Genomic DNA, 19,366 nt, shown 5'->3' on the forward strand with positions numbered 1-19,366 from the left:
ATAAGGTCTGGCTGGGTGGAGGGGGCACTGCTGAGCGCATCTACTGGGCACCAGTCTACGCCAGTTTCCTGCCTGGCGGCTCCTCCCCCCAAGTCCCTGGCGTTGCAGCTCTCCCACCTCCCCACCCAAGGTGGGCGCCATTCCCCCCTTGTGCCCAGGGCAGGAGGGTGTGGTGTCCACCCCCGCCCTCTCGGTGCCCACTGTGGATACTGCATGATGTGAACCACGGTTTTGAACTCCGTTCCTGCTCCCTCCCCGAGAGCCCCGCCCCGAGCCCACTCCGTGCCTGCCTTGGCAAGGCGGGCCCCTGCCCAGCGCCTGCTGGAATGAGAAGCACAGACTCTGCAACGGACTAGATTTTCCTCCTCCCCCCGCCCCGATTCCCTACCGGCCAGGCCGGGCTGCCCCCTGCCACCCTCGCTGGCCATTTTCGGGTCGCGAGGGGGCGTGGTTGTTTCTTGTGGTTGTGTGTGTTTGTTGTTCGGGTTTAAAAAAAAAAGGGAAATTGAGACTGCAAGTGGGGGAGGTGGTGGGTTTGGGGGGGTCTCCCCCGATCCAGGCGTGTCCCCCCTTGTAAACGAGTCTCCTTTATTGCCTGCCTCTGCTGTGAATTAACTTGTTCCGTGTATTAAACTGGGCCTGACCCCTCTGCCCACGTCGTCTGCCTCGTTCTCCAGGCTGGTTTGGGGCATCACCAAGAAGGGGAGATGGGGCCTCACTGGGGGAGAAGCAACCGAGGTTAACAGCTGGAGCTGGCCCTACGTCCATCTCCCTCCAGCTCCCCTCTGCACCCCGCCTTTCTCTGGCTTTGTCCCATCTCCTCCCTGCCTCGCTGGAAAGGAGAAGGGGGGGGATGGGGTGGAGGGGGCTCCCACCCAGCCAGCTGTGGTTGCCCTGGCAACGGACTGCTGCAGCTGCAACGGGGAAGCAGTGAGGAGGGAGGCGGGAAGCTGGGGACTGGGGGAAGGGAAGGGATGGAAAGATGAAGGCTGGGGGCTGGCCCCTCCCCTCGGGGCCGTTGGTAGGGATCAGGGGTGCCAGGGGCGCCTCACCCTACACCCAGACGTCACCTGGAGCTCCCTATCCCGATGTGGGGCAAAGAACAGAGGGGAATGGGCCATGGGATATAGATCCAGGGACATTAGGAGGAAGACAGATTTGGGTGAGGTGAGGTGAGGAGTGAGAACCAGGACACAAGAACAGTCAGGAGAGAGACAGACAGGAGTCACACATTTATAGAGAATGAGAAAAAGAGCAGGAGAGGGAAGACGCAGACCTGGAGGGAGATGTAGATGAAGAGGGCCAGAGGAATTATGGTGGAAGAGGACAGAAGAGATGATTTAGTGGGAGAGAGGCAATAATAGTAATAAAAAACAGCAGACACATGGGGAGAGACAGAGGAGGAAGTACAGGGATCTGGAGAGAGAAGCAGAAGAGATTCCATGTGGGGAGGCAGGGAACCAGGGCACGTAAAATAGGAGAGCGGAAGAGAGACTAAGAGCGGGGAGGCACATTTGGGGAGAGAGATGAAGTTAGGACCCAGCACAGGCGAAGTCCTAGGACAATGCCACAGAGATGAGATTTCAGGGGAGAGGACACAAAGAATTTAGGGAGACAATAGAAAAATCTGGAGAGAGCCAAGAGCGGGAAGGGATTCAGAGCCTGGGTGAGGGGAGAGCCAGAGGCGGGGTGGGAGGCAGAGGAGACTGGGGGAGGGTCGAGGAGGGCGCCCGGGCCCGCGAGAGGGGGACAGGCAGAGGAAGTGGAAAACTGGGGCAAGATGGGGAAGGGACGAGCAGGGCACAGTTCAGGCGAGCGCGCAGGCTGGCGTGTGCGAGTTGTGGGGTGTTGGAAGTTGGTGTGTGTCACAGGCGCCAGGAGAGGATGTGAGAACAGCTTGTTCCGCCGTTTCCGTGCTGGAGGGGGGAGGGCAGCATGGGTTGAGGATGGGGCCTCAGGGAGGGCGGAGACAGGGAGAGTGTCTGGAACACTCTAGAATTTTTAGGAGATGTGGAAATAGCTGGTCCACCTCCTCTGGAAAAAGGATATATAACCGTTTTGGAAAAAGATTTGTTGTGTGTGGGGGGGGCGGGTGTGTGTGTGCGGGAGAGTCTAGGTTACAGAAGCATCAGGTTTGAGCACGGAAACGGTAAACTCCATCACAGGTAAATGTCTAGGTGGGCCAGAAAGCCCCAGCCGTGGGGCCAGCCCTGTCAAGAGAAGGGGCTGCTTCTCAGATCCAGGTGGAGCTGGACCTAGACTTCCCACCAGAAGCCGGACCTTGGGATTCTCACATGAAATATCGAGGTCTGGAAAATAAGTTTGACCCTGATCCCCGGGTCAAACTGCGAAAGTGTTTCGCCAGGGCAGCTGCAGATCTGGGCCCAGGAGTTTAAGACCGCTCCCAGCTAGGAGAGCCCCTAGGCCCGGGGCTGAGGTCCCCGGACACCTCCACCTCTCCCCGAGTCCCCGGGGCCTGGAAGCAGGGGCTGCTCTTCACTCCAAACCACCGACTGGCTGACTGGCAGAGGGAGGCCTACTCCCACCGAGGGCGGGTGCGGTGCCAATGAGCTGGCACCGGTAGGGTGTGGCCTGGGGCGACAGCCCCGCTCAAGGAGGCAGGGCCCCTCAGTTCCGAGTCTTGCTGCAGAGGACAGAGTTACCAAGCTCGAAATCCAGCTTCCTTTCTGTACCATCTCCAGATTTTAAAAAGTTGACCATTAATTTTAAAACCAACACAACTCCATGGGCCGGGTCTGGCTTTTAGGCCTCAAGTATATGAATTCTGAGGTAAAACCTTCCTCTTTTTAACTTAAGAATTTCTTGCATTCGGGGGAACTCCCCGGCGGTGCAGTGGTTAGGGACTCCGTGCTCTCATTAAATTCCTTACATTCTGAGTGTTGGATTTCTGTCACTTGGGTTTCAAGAGAAAGAGAATGGTGCTCCCTGGTTCTTAGGGGTGTGTGCGTGCATCGGGGGGGGGGGGGTGACGGCGTTTGGGACAAGGGGGACAGGAGGAGGGGGCTGACGCTGGATCACACCCGCCTCTCAGGGAGTCCAGGCAGCTGCTCAGCTAGCGAAGACACAAGCCACTTCTATGAAACATTTATTTCCTTTAAAACCTCCAGAAACATGCCAGAAAATCTCAAGACGGGGATGGGGTGGGGGGTGGGGGGAGATAATAAAGAATAAAAAAATCCAAATGAAACAAATCAACATAAAAAAAAAAAACCCTGCTGCTATCTTCAGCCATCAGATAGAACACCAAACTCAAATTAAATGTGCTTTGCAGAGATCCTTTAGAAATAACAGACAACAAAACCCCAAATCATAATTTACACTTGTCGATGTACATGATTAGGTCCCCAAAATGATTCAAATGATCTGAAGATGTGAGGAGACAACTTAAAAAAACAAAAACGGGTGGGGGAGGGGTGAGCCCCAGGTTAGGGTCTGAGGAAAGGGTGGGGTGGTAAGTGGTCCTGGAGAACCCTCCCCAAAAGGGACCCGGGAAGAGGGGCAGAGACATCACAGTAGCTGGCCAGGGCTGAGGACCCGGCAGGCAGGCGCCCCTCGCAAACCACAGGTGAGGGAGAGGAGAGGGCAGACCTGAGGGCCTTTCTCGCGGGACTGCAGTGCTGCCGAGGGGCCAGAGGTTGATGGCAGGGAGGCACGACGAGGGTCCTTTTCTCTTGCTCCTTCAACGTCTGTGTCCTGTGCGGTCGGTGCCCAGAGCCTCCTTCCCTGAGGTCTCCGGCCCCAGAGAGGAGGCGGCGGGGTCTCCGGACGGGACTGCACCGCCCGGTGCTGGCCCCCCGCCGGAGCGAGCCGCTCTCAGCTGGGCCCCCCGGCCCGCCTGCCCACCCTGCTTTCGTCCCCAGCCCACGGGGGACGCGCCTCGGTCCTCAGCTTGAGGTTGGGGGAATCCACAGACTGTGGCCGTACAGACTTGTTCTGGCGCAACTCCACATGAAAAAATAAATATATATATATATATTTTTGTTTGTTTGTTTTTAAAGGAAAAAAAGAAACTGTTTCCTGGGTGAACAGCGTAGTACCACACCGGCCTGGCTGCCTGGCCAGCTGCCCCTTATTGCCTCGAGAGAACCAGCGTCTTGTGGGGTTAGCACAGCAAGGCGCTCCCTGGGGAGCACAGTGACGGTGTCCGACGTTGCTGCTGCTACTGCGGGGCCTACGAGATGGGCCGAGGGGCTTTGCAAAGGGAAACAAAAGCGGAGAGGAGAGGGAGGCTGCCTCCCTCCGGCCCGGACCTGACGGCTCCGTGGAGCCCCTCCCGGTGCCCGGGAGGGGCCGGGGCTGACGAGCTGGGGAGGAGGAGGGGTGGGCTGTGCCGGCTCTGCCGCTGGGCCTGGCCGGGTCAGCAGCTCGCAGGCGGAGGGGCCCAGGTGCCGTGGCCTCTGGCAGTCAAGGGACTGGTAGACAAAGGCTGGAGAAATGGTCCCGAGCGTGCAAATACCTTCCCCCTCAAAGAAGTTCACTGGATGCTGGGGTTTCCTCGCTCCACCCTGGGACCTCCCAGGACAATAAATGAAACTCTAAGAAAGTGCTCCTGGTTGCTTTTTGGAGGATAGGGTAGGGAGGGGGCAATGTCCACGCTTTCTGGAGCCAGTGCACCAGGGACCGAGAGCCCTGGCCCACTTCCATGCCGGCCCGCACCTCTCCGGGCGTGAGGGGAGAGCGGGATGGTTTCCCGCTGTGATTTCTCAGGCAGGGGTCTTGGCCCCATAAGCCCAGATGCTGCTGTATGTGGTGAAGAAACCCGGTTCGGGGATTCCTGGAGCTGTGGGGTTTGGAGACTCACTCCTGCCCTCTACCCCCTTCCTACAGCTTCCAGTGGCTTGGTCCTAGGAAGAGGCTGGATGTGGATGGCAGGATGGGACCCTGGGGGCAGTGTGGGCGTGGCCCAGCCCCCAGGAACCTCAGATGGCGGCTCAGAGGGAGACCACGTCGCCCTCTGGGGCTCGAGGGCCAGGAGTGGACCCCAGCTCACAGCCCCGTGAGGCCTCCCTCGGTCCCACTGCCACCCCGAGTGTCCGTGTCCACGGGAGGGCGGTGGGGCCCTGGCTGCATAGCTCGGTCACACCTGCAACCAGAAGCCGGCCTGAAGGAGAGGACAGCAGGAGCCCCCGGTCTGCTCAGGCGGAGGGGGGCAGGTGGCGGCCTCTCCACCTCAGAGTTCCTTCTTTTCCCTGCAGAAGATCTCGGCGAACTTGCGCAGCTGCTCGCTGGCGGCCTGGGACTCCTCCTGCAGCCGCTGGTTGTTCTGCCTCAGGCTGGCCACCTCCGACTGCAGCACTGCCTTGTCTTGCTTCTCCTGCGGGGGCGGGGGCTGGCATCAGCGGGCGCACCTTGAATGGCTCCCCGGGGCCTGCGAGCCCTGCTAGGCCGTGGTTTAGAGCCAGGCTGCCAGGGTTCAAATCCCAGCTCTGCTTCTCAACAGCTGAGCAACCTTGGGCAAGTCTCGGCCCCAGTTTCCTCCGCTCTAAAAGGGGCAGTTGAGAGGTCTCCCTGAGGTCACAGGTGTTGAGCTCTTAGAACACAGCCTGACGTGCAGTAACTGACAAGCATCACTAATTAGGAGCACTCATTCCACACTCACAGCCACCCAAGGGTTGGGGACTGTTGTTACCCCCATTTTCCTGGAAGAGGAGACCGGACCTCACACAGCACGTAGGGGGCTGGGATGTGGCTGCAGGGCTGCCCTTCCAGGACAGTGTAAGATGCTCAGGCAGTGACCTGTGCCAGGTCACACAGCATCAAGGGGTTGGGTGGGATGTGAACCTGGGCCCCTATGACCCCCGTGCTTGAGGCTCCCATGTTCGACTCGGCCACCTTTTGGCTTTTCACCCAAACACATATAAAACGACAAGTGAAAGCCTCTTCCACTCTTATTTCCCCTCACTCTTCCACACCCTGGAGATAAGTACAAGGAACAATCTCGAACGTCGCCTTCTAGCTATCCCTCTGACCCACAGCTCTTAAACATGTTTTAAGTATGACGATGTTATAGGAAACGGTCTTGCCACTTGCTGAATCTTCTGCTTGAGTTACTGGACTTCTTTTGTATGTTAGTAAATACACAGATCTCTGTGACTACTTTAATTGCCTGCAGACCGTTCCGCTGCGCGGGTGTCCTGTCATTTATATAACCACTCTCCTGTCGACGGACAGCTGCACTGGCTCCAATTTTTTATCGCCAGCGGTGCAGCAGCGAACATCCCTGCTCATGGGTCTCTTCGTGCCCGTGCTTGAAATTCTGTTGGACAAGTTCCCACAGTGAAACTGCTGGGTCGACAAGGTACGCAATTACAGTTTTGACAAATATTGTCCGACTGCCCTCCAAAAAGGCTGGGCCAATTTATTCTCCCGCCAAGAGGGTATGAGGGTTTCTCTGTGTGCTTTACCAGCGTTCCCTACTGTCACTTTTTACTCTTCACTCATGACTACATTCGAAGCTGGGCGGCCTCCCCTAGAATAGATGGGGTGTGGGTGGGGACGGGTGCCTCAGCCTCGCTGTCCCCCGCCACCCTCCGGGGGGGCCTGGAATTGCGATGGGGAGGTGCGCGCCACGTGAGGCGGCCGCTTGGCGGCCTTACCTTCTGGAGGTCCGTGTGCAGCTGTTTCAGCATCACTTCCAGTTGGTACACCTTGCCTGTCAGATCCAGGGGTGGCTCCTCACTGGAAGGACAGGGGGCAGGGTCAGGCTCTTGGCCCACAGCTGGGAGGAGCCCGGGATACAGGCTCCCTCTTGTCCCTGAGGATCTGGGGAGTCCTTTTCTTGCTGGAGGAGAAGGCCACGCTCCACCTGGCGAGGGCACGTCTGTGGATGTCGATGTGGGTCGTGGGAGCACCAGGCCTGCTGTGTGTGCACTCCTCCAGAGGACGGACCATGCGTGTGCTTTTGGGAGAAACTCCCCCCACGTGTGACCACCTCAGGTGGCACAGCACAAAGAACACCCCCCCACGCCCATCCACCGAGCCCCCGGCAGGCCCGAGCATCGCTCCGGCACATGGGGCATGTAAGTGGGCAAACGGACGGGAGAGCCTGACTGGTGGACAGGACCAGTAACGATACGGACAATAACAGCCCCCCGCCACCGAGAGCCCACCCTGTACCGTGTGAGGTCTCACCTCACAGGGCGGACGGTGGTTTCCCCGCTGGACAGAGGGGAAACCCAGGCTCAGGCGGGGGCTCTGCACCCAGGACCCCAGCCTGTGGCTCCCCCTCTGTGCAGATTCCCCAGGCCTGGGCCCGCCTGGCCCCTGCAGAGGAGGGCAGGCAGCCGAGAAGCCTCCACTGGAAGCTGTGGGAACGCACACACCTGGTAGGGATGCCGGGGTCGGGGAGGCGCGTGGGCTGCAGCAGACGAGAGGGAGACGGGGGTGGGGGTGGGGTCTCCGCCCAAGAAGGGGAGAGGCCTCGGCCCTCCCGCCTCTCCCACCCTTTCCTCCCTGCTGGTGCTGCATCTTGGGGAGCTGCAGCCACAATGGGAGACAGGAGGCAGGTGGAGGGAGGTCAACAGTTCAGGGCAAAAGGCGTCCGGGAGCGTGCCCGGAGGTCCCGCCATTTCCACACCCACCCTGCTCCCACCCCTGCCACGGTGCCCCATCTGTAACCACCCAGTTCTGCTATTAGAGTGGGGCCAATCTTTGGTGGAGGTTGAGTTCTAAAGTCACTGTGTGAAGCAAAAAACAAGGAGAGTCAAAACCACCCTCGAAAATTGCTTCAACTGCCCATAAAGTACAGTGCACGACTGCTGTATACAGAACTCTGCACGGTGAGGTGTGCAGATGAGTGTGAAATGCACTACTGAAATCCACGGACATGCAAACATGCCATTTCCATCCTCTCTCCCTCTTTGTAGTTCTATTTTCTGCCAAGCTGGTGCGGATGAATCTGCTGCACTACATGTGAGATGCCCGCCTCCCCATCCTCCTTCCTCCCCCGGAAGCCTCGTGAGGGCAGGGCTTGGGCCTCCATCACCGCTGTGTCCCCAGACAGCCCAGCACGGGGCCTGCCGGGGAAGAGTGAGAGGTAAATGTCAGGGGAACACATGCGTAATTCAGGAACCTGCAGAGGAGGAGACCCGGGAGCAGACAGACGGGAGGCTGAAGGCCGGGAGCGGGCTGACAGAGGGGGCAGACGAGAGGCCCGGGGGCGGGGGGGAGACTGGGGGGCACTACTTAGCGATTCTGCAAGTTGGCAGTGAAACAATCCTGAGTGCTGATCACAGGGCTGACCCCGACTTGGTCCCTGCTGGGCCCCAGCACGTGGGTTAGTCCAAAGTCTGTCAGGTGAGAGGGGTGGTTGCTCCTGCAGCTACTGCCCAGGGGGTGGTGGGGTGACCTGCCCGGCGGCCTCTCACCCAGCGTGGGGGAAGGAACCTCACCTCATGGTAGGGGTAGTCCTGGGGGTCGGGGGCCCCCTCTCCAGGCTCAGGTGGCTGTGGACAGGACTGTGCGCTGGCGGGATGTCCGGGCTCAGAGCTGGGTCGTTGAGAGAGAAGAGCGAGACGGCTCTTTGCACTGCCGGGCAGAGGGGGGCGGTGGTCGGCAGGGCTCCCGGCTCCTCCTCACCCCACCCCCTCCCCCAGTGACCAAGCCCTCCCTGGAAACTCCAGGACACTGCCAATCACACCCCGGTGAGATCACACAGGCACGTAGGATGGATTCTTGCCAAAATACCAAACCAAATCAGGACACAAACAACAATAACCTGTCCTGATTCTGAGCAAGCCTCCAGACCCGATGACCAGCTTATACAAAATACAAGGGACAGAGAAAGAAATTAAGTTGCGGTGTGGGGAAGTGACCACCCCAACTGGGCAGAAGTGACCTGGTACCGTCAATAAATAAACGGTAGGGGGAAAAGTGGCCAGAAGTGGATGGGGCTGATGCCGGGTGACGAGGATGTGGGGATTCATCATCCTAGTTCTGAGAATGTAAAACTTCAAAAGCAAAAAGGAAAGCGAAACAGAGGATATCAGGTATACGGAAGAGAGAAGAAAATCACAGGGGGCTGCCTGTTAAAGCAAAGCTTCCCGGGTCCCACCCCAGACACGTGACTGGCTCTGGGGGAGGGGCCCGAGCACCTGCATGTTCAGATGGGACCATTAGGTGATCCTTCTATAATGGCAAGAACTGGTGACAGTCCTGATGCATCCAAAAAGCAGCTGGCTGAGTGAGCCCTAGGACAGCCAGACAATGGAATGTGCGGGGAGCGAACCACCAGAGGTGGGGCTGCGTGTCGCCCCGTGGGGAGAGGGCACCGCTACCTGGCAAAGGCGGGCTCCTTTACATCTCTGTGCTCAAAGAACAGCACAGTGAAAACCCAAATACCCTTCCCCAAGACCCACCCACTGTTAACGGTTTGCCACACTTACTTTCTGCGTGTGTGTGTGTGTGTGTGTGTGTGCGTACTTTTTTTTTTTTTTTGCAGTACGCGGGCCTCTCACTATTGTGGCCTCTCTCGTTGCGGAGCACAGGCTCCGGACGCGCAGGCTCAGCGGCCGTGGCTCACGGGCCCAGCCGCTCCGCGGCATGTGGGATCTTCCCGGACCGGGGCACGAACCTGTGTCCCCTGCATTGGCAGGCGGACTCTCAACCACTGCGCCACCAGGGAAGCCCTGTGTGTGTGTGTATTTTATTCCCTAACCATTTGAGAGTAAATTGCCGACATCCTGGTACTTCATCTCTGTGTACTTCACTACCCATCTCCAAAAAGTAAAGACATGCTCCTATATAATCATGAAACAACATCGTACTCAGGAAATTTAACATTTATATGGTATTACTGTCTAATAGATAGTCATCTTGAAATTTCTCCAATTCTCTAAATAACATCCTTTATAGCTGTGGTTTTCTGTCTTGGATACAATATTTCTTCTCTTCGAAAATACTTTTCTATAAACAGTTTCAAACAGGCCCCAAAGCAGAGAAAAGAGCATCATGGGTCCTCATGAACCCATCGCCAGTTTCAACACTTTTCAACATACTCTGGTTCCCTCCCCTGCACTCTCTTTGGTTTTTTTATTCCCCTGATCACTCTTCTCCTTTACATTTTAAAAACAGCTTATTGTGGTTTAACCAACATACAACCAACTGCGCACGCTGGAAAGTGTACCATCTGGCCCGGTGACGGTGGCAGCCGAGCCTCAGTCGCCTCATCTGTAAATGGGATCCTAATACATCCCTCAGACTGAAGCGCAGAAGAGACGATGTTTGTAAAGTGATAACGTGCCGGCTGAGGAGATGCTCCGTAATGTCACTGTGGCTGCAGAGTTACCTCCTTCAGGAAGCGCCCCCCACCCCCGAGCTCATCAGGCCTCTGGACAGCAGCGCTGGGCCACTGCCTGGCAGCCACTCCCCAGTGGTTCTGGAGTGTGAGGCTGGGGTATCCCTGAGGCCGGGCCTTGTATTCTCCGTTGCTCTCCCTCCTGCCGTGCCCTCCCCACCCCAGAGGCCTGACTGCCTTCATCCCGTGGCTTGGGGAGAGGCTGCAGGACAGGATGGAAGCAATGAATGGAAGCAAAGAGGGAGGAGCTTCCTCCAGGGCCACCTGTCAGACACGGGCTGGCTCACACGTGGAAATAAGAAGGATGTGTATCGTATGGGTCTGGTTTAACAGATCCTGCCCTGTGCCAGGCCCATGCTGGGCACCCAGTGGTGACTGAGACAGCCCCGGGTCCTGCCATCATTAGAAAGCAAGGGCACAGGCAGAGGGGTCAGGGCTATAGGAGCCCAGAGGAGGTGCCTGATCCAGACTAAGGGATATCAGGGAAGGCTTCCTGGAGGAGGGACAGCAAAGCTGTGGCCTAAAAGATGAAAAATGAGCCAGAAGAATATGGTCTTGTCTGTCAGGGTTTCACAGATGAGGGAACCGAGGCTTAGAAAGGTAAAGCCGCTTGCCCAAAGTCACACGGGAGAGAAGTGGCAGAGACCGCCAGCCGTCCCTCATGGCTTTTCCTTCCCCTTCTCGGTAATAGCACGTCACAAATTTCGGCCTCGTGCATGGCCTCACACCCCAGCTTGCCCTGGCCCTGGAACAAGGTGTGGCCGTGACACTCTGACCAATGGGAAGCGAGTGTAGGAGGAGTATAAGGCTTTGGGAAATGTCCTCAGAGCTGGACGTGATGGCCAGAGCTCTAGTGGCCTGACTGTGAGGGTGAGGCACCCCAGGAACGGCAGAGCAGGCGCAGAAGGGGCTTGAGCTCTAATGCGTCTGTGGAAATGCCTTGCCAGCCCCAGACTGCCCAGCCCAGGAATTTTTGCTGCATACAATCTTGTTTGTTTAAGTCACTGTTAATTTGGATTTTCTGCCATTTGCAGCCAAAGTATGTCTAAGTACAATTTGGATTATGGCAACTCTGCACACTGTAATAATAACAGAAAGTACTGTCTGCTGAGAGCGTGTTCTGTGCCCGACACGTTTTACACACAGACTCCTCCCCGCGGCTCCAGGCAGTGGGTGCAGTCTCATCCCAGTTTTGTAGACAAGGTAACTGGGGGAATCAGACAGATGAAGACATTTGCCCAGGACTGCACAGTGACCAAGGGACAGGGCAGGATGTGAACCCCGCTCCCCCTCATTCTGGAACCCGAGTGTGTCCCCCTTCAAAGCCCCAAGACCCTCCGTGGATACTTCCAGAAGAGAGAAGGGAGTAGGGATCTGGCGGGCCTGGGTGGAAGGCGCCTACCTTCATATGCCTTGGCTGCGTTTACGAGGCTGGACCACTCAAGGCCAGCAGCCGTGTCGGGCAGCGGCATCATCCCTGGGTCCAGGCGCCGCAGGGGCCGGTCCCGCCCATCGGCCAGTGAGAGCTCGGAGGCTGAGATGGTGGCTGCGGGGGGACAGCGGAGAGGGGAGATGGGTGAGTGACAACGTGTGAGAAACAAAGAAATTAACACATTATGTTACACTTCATATACAATTATGTAACTGTTACACCTGTTAACGTATAATTAAACGAGTACATTATATTTATTAGACGATAAATGCCAGGGAAAACACCCAGCAGGGTAAGGGGGTAGGAGCGTTGGATGTTTACGTAGGTACGATTTTAGGGTGCTGGGGGAGGCCTCGCTGAGAAGATGGCCTTTGCACAAAGCTCTGAAGGAAGGGGGGGCGGGGCGGGGGCACTTGGGGGAAGAGCATTCTGGGCAGCTGAAAAAGCCCTGAGGCAGGAACATGCCTCGAGGTTTCAGAAACATTGAGGGGGCCCGCGTGGCTGGGACAGAAGGAGAGGCAGAGAGCAGTGGGAGGTGAAGTCACAGGTGACAGTGCTGGACTGTGTGAGGCCCTGTGGGCCATGACGAGAACTTTCTCTCTTCACCTGGGTGACATGGAGCCACAGGTGGGCCCTGAGCAGGGAGGGGTGTGACCTGTCACAGGTGTCCAAAGGGTCCCTCTGGCTTCGTGTGGGGGACAGACGGTAGGCGGGGAGAGCGGGGAGCAGGGAGGCAGTGGGGAGGCCCCTGCGATGGTCCAGGGAGTGAGATGAGGGTGGACAGGACCAGGTGGGGCTGCAGGGACAAGTGGACGGATCCTGGGTCTATTTTATAGGTGGAGTCAATAGTATTTCCTGAGAGCAGATGTGGGCGTGAGACAGAGAAGGGTCCAGGATGACTTAAAGATCTTGGAGCTGGTACCGAGACGGGGAAGGCTGGGGGTGGGACCGAAAGTTCGTTTCTGGGGGCGTGTGAGATGCCTCAGACACCCGTGGGGCGCTGGCCACGTGAGTTTTGGAGTGGAGGAGCGAGTGCCAGGCTGCAGATACAATGTGGGGCGCTTCAGTGTACGGATGACGTTTAGACGTGGCAGGGTCACCGTGGGGAGACCTGGTCGGTTCAGGTATGACACGCTGGGTAGAGAAAGAGTCTCAGGGTGTTGGAAGTGACAGACGGCACAAGCACCGCACCAACAGCTCCATTTGCTGCAGAGATAGAGCGAGTCCCCCGTGCTGGGCTTAGGCCCCCGGCCTCAGCTCACCGAGGCCTCACAGCCCCTAAAGGGAAGGGGAGAGAGGATGACAGTGAAGCATAGAGGTCAGGAGGTGACTCAGGCAGGAAGAGCCATGTCCCCAAGGAGCGTGTCCTCTCTGCGGGCACCACGCTGGGTGTTACAGGGATCATCTCACAGTCCCACCTCCAATTAGCCGGGAGGGAGGTGCTGCTATGACCCTGTGAGGCAGAGGGGGCAGCCTACACTCAACGGGAAGCTCCCCTGCATGCAGACTCTGCTCGCCAGTGCTGGCACTTGGGTGTGACACGTGGGGTCTGACACTGACCCTGCTCTAAGCCCAACCCCACACGGCTCTGGTGTTCAGAGGGTCCCTGTTAATATCCTATTTTAACCCTGCTCTCTAGTCCAGAGGCACAAACCTGACTGATAACGGATTAGAATGCTCGCTCCTGGTGACAGCACACTAACAGAAAAATATGTAAACAGCTGTTTTTTTCAGCGCTTACTGCATATCAGGCATTGAGCTTAGTGTTTTCCATGAAGAACTTGTTGGATTCTCGGATTAACCCAGTGAAGTGGGCACTGTTTTTGCCCACGTTTTCACAGGCACAGATAGGTTCCAGCTGTAACTTCAGGACCTGGGCTACAAACTTGGGCCATCCAGCTCTCAGGACGTGTGGTGCTAGTAAGTGTTGCCCAGTGAATGAAAGCTCAGGGGAATGAATGAGGGCAGGAAGGATGCCGAGCCCTTGACCTCCATGCTCTCCATCTCCAGCCTCCTAGCATCTCACTACTGAGCGGGTGAGGGTTGCGGGAGCAGCTGCCACAGCCAGGCAAGCTATCAGCAGGCGCTGCTGTGAGAGGCTCCTTGGCATGGAGAGCCCTTCATCCGTGAAGCCCAGGCCTTGGCTGACGGCATCTCTTCAGCCCCGACGTGGCTTGGGAAGGGCTCTCGAGCAGGCATGGAGAGGTGGACAGGCCCAGCGCCCCCGGCCACACTGAGGCCAGATGGGACTCTCTGTGGTTCAGGGGGACAGGGGAGTCAGACGGGCAAAGAGAGGTATATGTGTGTGCTTCCTGAGACAGAGGGCCCTGGGCTGTGGTCCCCGTAGGGACCCAGACAACCTGGACCCGGCTCGTAGGGAGCCCCCAGTCCAACAGGGGAGACAGACTCATTCCCACACAGTGACAGCCCGGAGTGAGTGGGGCTGTGATGGGAAAACATAAGGCAGAGTGAGCAGGATGGGATGGGAGCAAGCCAGGGGGCTGTGGGGGCCCAGAGGAGGCGTCTGACTCAGCCTGGCAGCCTGGCTGGGGAAGGAGGATTTCCTGGAGGCAGCAGCATCTTTTTTTTTTTTTTTGATGTAGGCCATTTTTTAAAAAATTAATTAATTAATTTATTTTTGGCTGTGTTGGGTCTTTGTTGCTGCATGTGGGCGTTCTCTAGTTGCGGCGAGCGGGGGCTACTGTTCATTGTGCTGCACGGGCTTCTCACTGCGGTGGCTTCTCTTGTTGCGGAGCACAGGCTCTAGGCACATGGGCTTCAGGAGTTACGGCACGCAGGCTCAGTAGTTGTAGCTCGTGGGCTCTAGAGTGCAGACTCAGTAGTTGTGATGCACAGGCTTAGTTGCTTCACGGCACGTGGGATCTTCCTGGACCAGGGGTTGAACCCGTGTCCCCTGCACTGGCAGGTGGATTCTTAATCACTGCGCTACCAGGGAAGTCTCTGATGCAGACCATTTTTAAAGTCTTTGTTGGATTTGTCACAGTATTGCCTCTGTTTTATTTTTTTGTTTTTTTTTTGGCCCAAAGGCATGTGGGATCTTAGCTCCCCGACCAGGGATCGAACCCGCACCCCTGGCACTAGAAGGCGAAGTCTTAACCACTGGACTGCCAGGGAAGTCCTGGCATCTTAGGCGAGACTGAAAGGATGAAGCAGAGCTACTCAGGGGCATTCTGTCTGCCCTGTGTGGGTCTGTGACCTTTGTGCACATTACCCCTGCCCTGGCCCCCCTTGCCTTCTCCTCACGATGTGTCAAATGCCTACTACGTGTCGGGTCCTGCCTGCAGCACGGACAGGGCAGTACAGGCAAGATGCAAATGAAGGAGACACAGAGTGAAGCTGCGAGAGGAACTGCCAAGAAGCTCAGCCCCACAAGGGCAGGGCTGCTCTGACGCGCTCCCGCTGTGTGCCTCGTGCCTAGAGCAGAGCTCGGCCCAGAGCAGGTGCTCAAGAAACATCCGTGGAACGAAGGCAACGGAGGGGCAGGCCGGGTGCTCTGGAGTTTAAGACGGGAGGGATGACGCAGGCTGGAGCTTAAGGGAGGCCTCCAGAGCGATAACTGAGCAAAGCCCTGAAGGAGAAGCAGGAGTTAGTTGTCGAGAGCAGGGTTAGGGGAAGAGCGTGGCCAGCAGAGAGACCAGCCATGTGGAATGCCCTGAGGCGAGAGAGTGGCGGACAGAAGGATCTAAGGGAGGGCACTGTGAAGTGGAGGGACTGAGGTGGGGCTCCCCCCATGGGGCAAAACACCAGGCAAGGAGCACGGACCCAGATACTAGGTTAATGAGGAGCCATGGAAGAATTTTAAGGGGGGAGATAGAACCCCTCAAAAAAGTCCCAGAGCCTCCTCCAACCCATCCCCTGCAATGTACAAAAGGGTTCCATCTAGATGCTACAGGGGCACAGGTCCTCAGCTGAAACCCTTGGGGTGGACACATCTCTGAAGTCAAGACTCGTTGGGATTTGATAAAGTATGATGCGCTATGTATACGTACACACCCAGAAAGGTCGGCAGTACCCCTATTCAACACACTAGCGCTCCTCAACGAAGCAACGGATCGCTCACACCACGTGGGGTGAAGGAGGACCATAAATGCCTCACACCCGTTCCGGTCGAGCACTGCTGCCCAGCGAGCCTGGCCCAAACTTCTGCTTGGCCTTTCAGTTTCAGAGCCTTTGGGGCTGTGGATAAGGGATTACAGGCTGGGCTGAAGGTACGGCCAACCCCAGCCAGCGCACAGCTTTTTGACGGGGGCCGTGTGCACAGCGCCCCCTTCAGTAATTATTTGCTGATGCTGGTCACACCCCTGTACCCCCTTCCCGTCCAGAGCTGGCAGGCCTGGGGGACGTCACTTACGCAAATAAATATTCACGAGGCGATCTGCTTGGTGCTGGAAGAGGGGTCAGGACCCTAGGGATGAGCTCTCCAGTCTGGAGACACCTAGAGAGACTGACACCCTCTCTCTGGTCTCAGATGACCCCAGTCCTTGGGTGCCCCCATCCCTAGGTGACCCCCGGGAGACCCCTGATGCTTGGCCAACAAGCCCTTGTTCTGTGGGTGACAGCCGGTGCTCCATCATCAGGGCCCCCGAAGCTCCCGTGCGCTTCAGTTCCCTCCGTCAGCTGACTGACACTGATGACCCCCAGCCTTTGATCTCTAGGTGAGCTGCGTGCTCGTGCCCCCTTCTCCCACCCCCTCACCCTCACCCAGCTCCCGGGTGCCCGGGCTCACATTTCTTCTCCGGGAAGCCGTTGCCGGTGGCAGGGGTGGTGCTGGGGCCGCCGGGCGGGTGGGTGTGCTGGTGCTGGCGGCGGGCGGGCAGCGTGCTGGAGGGGAAGGCGCAGGTGCTGGTGAAGAGCACGTCGCTGGGCAGGCCCGGCTCCAGGCCGGCAGGGTTGGCAAAGCTGGGCTCCCGACGCCCGCTGCACAGGCTCTCGTCCGACAGCGTCCGCTGCAGGCTCTTCTGTGGCGACTGCTGCCAAGACAGGGGTGGGAGGCGGGACGCCCGGCGCGGTCACGGCCAGGCCCAGCCAGGGTCGCCGTCCTCAGGGGCTTCTTCCCGTCCTGGACGTCTGCGGTCTTTACCCAACCACCAACCATTTCTGCTCCCTTTTTGGTCAACGTACTCCAATTTTCTCCTGGGGATCCCTCCTACCCCCTCTGCAGCCCACCTTATTCTGGAGGGCCGACCCCACCCTCCAGCTCCAGGTGAGGTCAGGGGAGGCAGGGGTGACCCGAGCTGGAGCTTGAGAGCCAGTCATTGGTGGGGACCACGCGGGACAGAGTGCTGGCTTCCCCCAGAGCTCAGGCTGGTGGGAGGGAACCCCGGAGAGACTGCTGCCACCCAGGTCCCCACAAGAGAGCTCGTAGCCAACATGAGGGAGGGAGGGACAAGAGGGAAAAGAAGCAGGGCGTGTGTGAAGGGACTGAGGACGCCTGCTGCTTTGGGCCCCCCACCCCTGGGTCACAAGAGCCTAAATGCCCCCTGGGCCCCGCCCCTGCACTCCTCCTGGTTCTGTGGTCCGGGGGTGGGGGCTGGGGGTTGCTTCCAGCCTGGGCTCCACGAGAAGGACGTGAGAGCCAGTAAGAGCATCCCGGTCCAGTCGCGTGAGCTACAGCGGAGATAAATCCCCTGCAAGCCTGCCAGGCTGGCTCACGCTGTGACCCTGCCCCTGACCAGCTCGACGTCCTGACTCCTGGCTGCGGAGCCACACACCCAAACAGGCCGGCAGGTGCCGCGGGCAGAGGCGGTGGGCAGGCAGAGGCAGTCCTCCTCCCCCCACCAGCCTGTCTGATTGTGTGCGTGTGTAGGGGGGCAGGGGCGGGGCAGCCTCTACGTACTCTGGCGTCTCTCTCCTGCTCGGGTGCCAGGTTGTCCATGATGATGAGTTTCTTCAGGTCGTCCTCGATGGTGGACTTGTAGTTCTTCCGGGGAGAGCGGAGGTCTCGGAGGGAGGCCCTCAACCGCGGCTGCCCAAAGACGTTTTTGGTGTTGCTGTCCACCTGCCTGGAATGAGAGGGTCATGGTCAAGGTCAGAGGGGTCTCGGGAGGCTCAAGCTGCTTCTCAAGGTTGTCCTGACACAGGGAAGGCTGGCCGCCGCTGGGCGAGTGACCGCAGCTTCTCCACAACATCTGGTGAAAGTGGGACAGAGGAGAGACTTGGTTTATTCTCTCGACTCGCTCATCCCACAGATGTTGCCTGGGAACCTACCCTGTGCCATGCGTGTTCTTGGCGGGGGGAGGGGGGGATACAGCGGTGAACGTGAAGCGGACTCTAGTCAGAGAGACTGACAATGAATAAATGAACAAAGACAGAGACCCCATAATGTGAGGTAGAGAGAGGTATTCTGAAGAGAAATAAAGCTGGGTAAACGGATAGGGATTGCTGGGGATGGAGGCTGGCTTTTCTGAGGGGATGACATCGGAGCAGAAACTTGGAGAGGAAGGCAGGAATCCACCTGGTATGTAGAAGAGGACACAGGGCAGAGGGAACAGCAATTGTTGGGCTGTGGGGTGGGAACAGGCTCGGTGAGCTTGCGGAGCGGCGGGGATGAGTAGCTGAGGAGGAGGAGGTGAGGCCTGGGAGGCGCTGGGGCAGATGTGCTGGAACTCATGAGCCACAGAGGGGACTTGGGGTTGCATCTAGGGAGCCTCTGATGTGGTGAGTGCTAGGTCCTGATGTGCATTTTAGAAGGGTCTCAGACAGAAAAGTGACCCTCATGGAAGCAGGGAGACAGTGAGGAAGGGAGGCAGTTGTTCAAGTGGGAGACTGAGGTGGCCTGGACCAGGGGTTCCAACCACAGAAGAGGGAGAATCCCCCAAAGGGACCAGTCCCTTTGGGCAAGTGCAGGGCCAAAGGCAGCAGACCGCTGGCCTGAGTGTTCCAGGGCCTGGCACCAGATCTCCCTAACTTTGGTTTCCTCATCCACCACGTGGGGTAAGACAGCTCACACGTCACGGGGTGGCTGGGAGGATCTAGACATGAGGTACCTGCACCTGTTCTTGCTGTGGGACCCTGGGCAAGTCACACCACCTCTCTGATCCTTGGTTTGCTCATCTGGAAAACACGCTGACCTCATAGCATTTTGGGGTTTGCTGCAAAGCGCTTGGCCAGCACCTCACAGGACAGACAATGGGGAAATGAGAGCTGCTCTTATAACTGTTTACCTGAGGCTGCCCGGCACCCCGAGCTGCACACAGTCCTCTCCTGCTGCTCCCATCCCCTCCGCTGGCTCCGCAGGCCGTCATCCCCGGCTCCCTGGCCCTCTCCTGGCCAAGGCTGGCTCCTGGGGGCTCTGTGTCCTCCACCCCTGGGACCTCCCCTGAGATCTCCTCTTGCCTTCTGATTCCGGCCCAGCCTTTGGGATCAGGTTTTACTTCCCCAGTGAAAACCAGATCCCTCCCCTGAGGTGTTGCCACTCCCCAGGAGAGAGAGAACGACAGCTAAGAGGAGCACAGCACCGGGCATGAGCCGCCAGCCCGAGGGCTCCACGTGTGCTAACCTATGAAATCTGCACAGCAGCCCCCCCTGGGAGCCGCCACTACGAGCATCTCCATTTTACAGGTGGGAAACTGAGGCACAGAGAGAGAGAGTAACTGTCC

General features: G+C 58.0%; 1 protein-coding gene across 1 annotated transcript in view; it reads right to left on the reverse strand.

The window, feature by feature from the left end:
• Nucleotides 1-3,063: 3,063 nt before the first annotated feature.
• The window catches only part of SIPA1L3 (signal induced proliferation associated 1 like 3), a 236,744-nt gene continuing 220,441 nt past the window's right edge, over nucleotides 3,064-19,366 (reverse strand). The window contains exons 18-23 of the mRNA XM_069540227.1: nucleotides 17,605-17,770; nucleotides 16,495-16,738; nucleotides 11,718-11,861; nucleotides 8,412-8,547; nucleotides 6,618-6,699; nucleotides 3,064-5,335 (exon numbers count right to left, since the gene is read on the reverse strand). Of these exons, the coding sequence (XP_069396328.1) occupies nucleotides 5,192-5,335; nucleotides 6,618-6,699; nucleotides 8,412-8,547; nucleotides 11,718-11,861; nucleotides 16,495-16,738; nucleotides 17,605-17,770 (916 nt within the window). The 3' untranslated portion in view covers nucleotides 3,064-5,191. The remainder of the gene's footprint in view (nucleotides 5,336-6,617; nucleotides 6,700-8,411; nucleotides 8,548-11,717; nucleotides 11,862-16,494; nucleotides 16,739-17,604; nucleotides 17,771-19,366) is intronic.

Source organism: Delphinus delphis, chromosome 20, assembly GCF_949987515.2.
Source record: "Delphinus delphis chromosome 20, mDelDel1.2, whole genome shotgun sequence".
Lineage (NCBI taxonomy): Eukaryota > Metazoa > Chordata > Mammalia > Artiodactyla > Delphinidae > Delphinus > Delphinus delphis.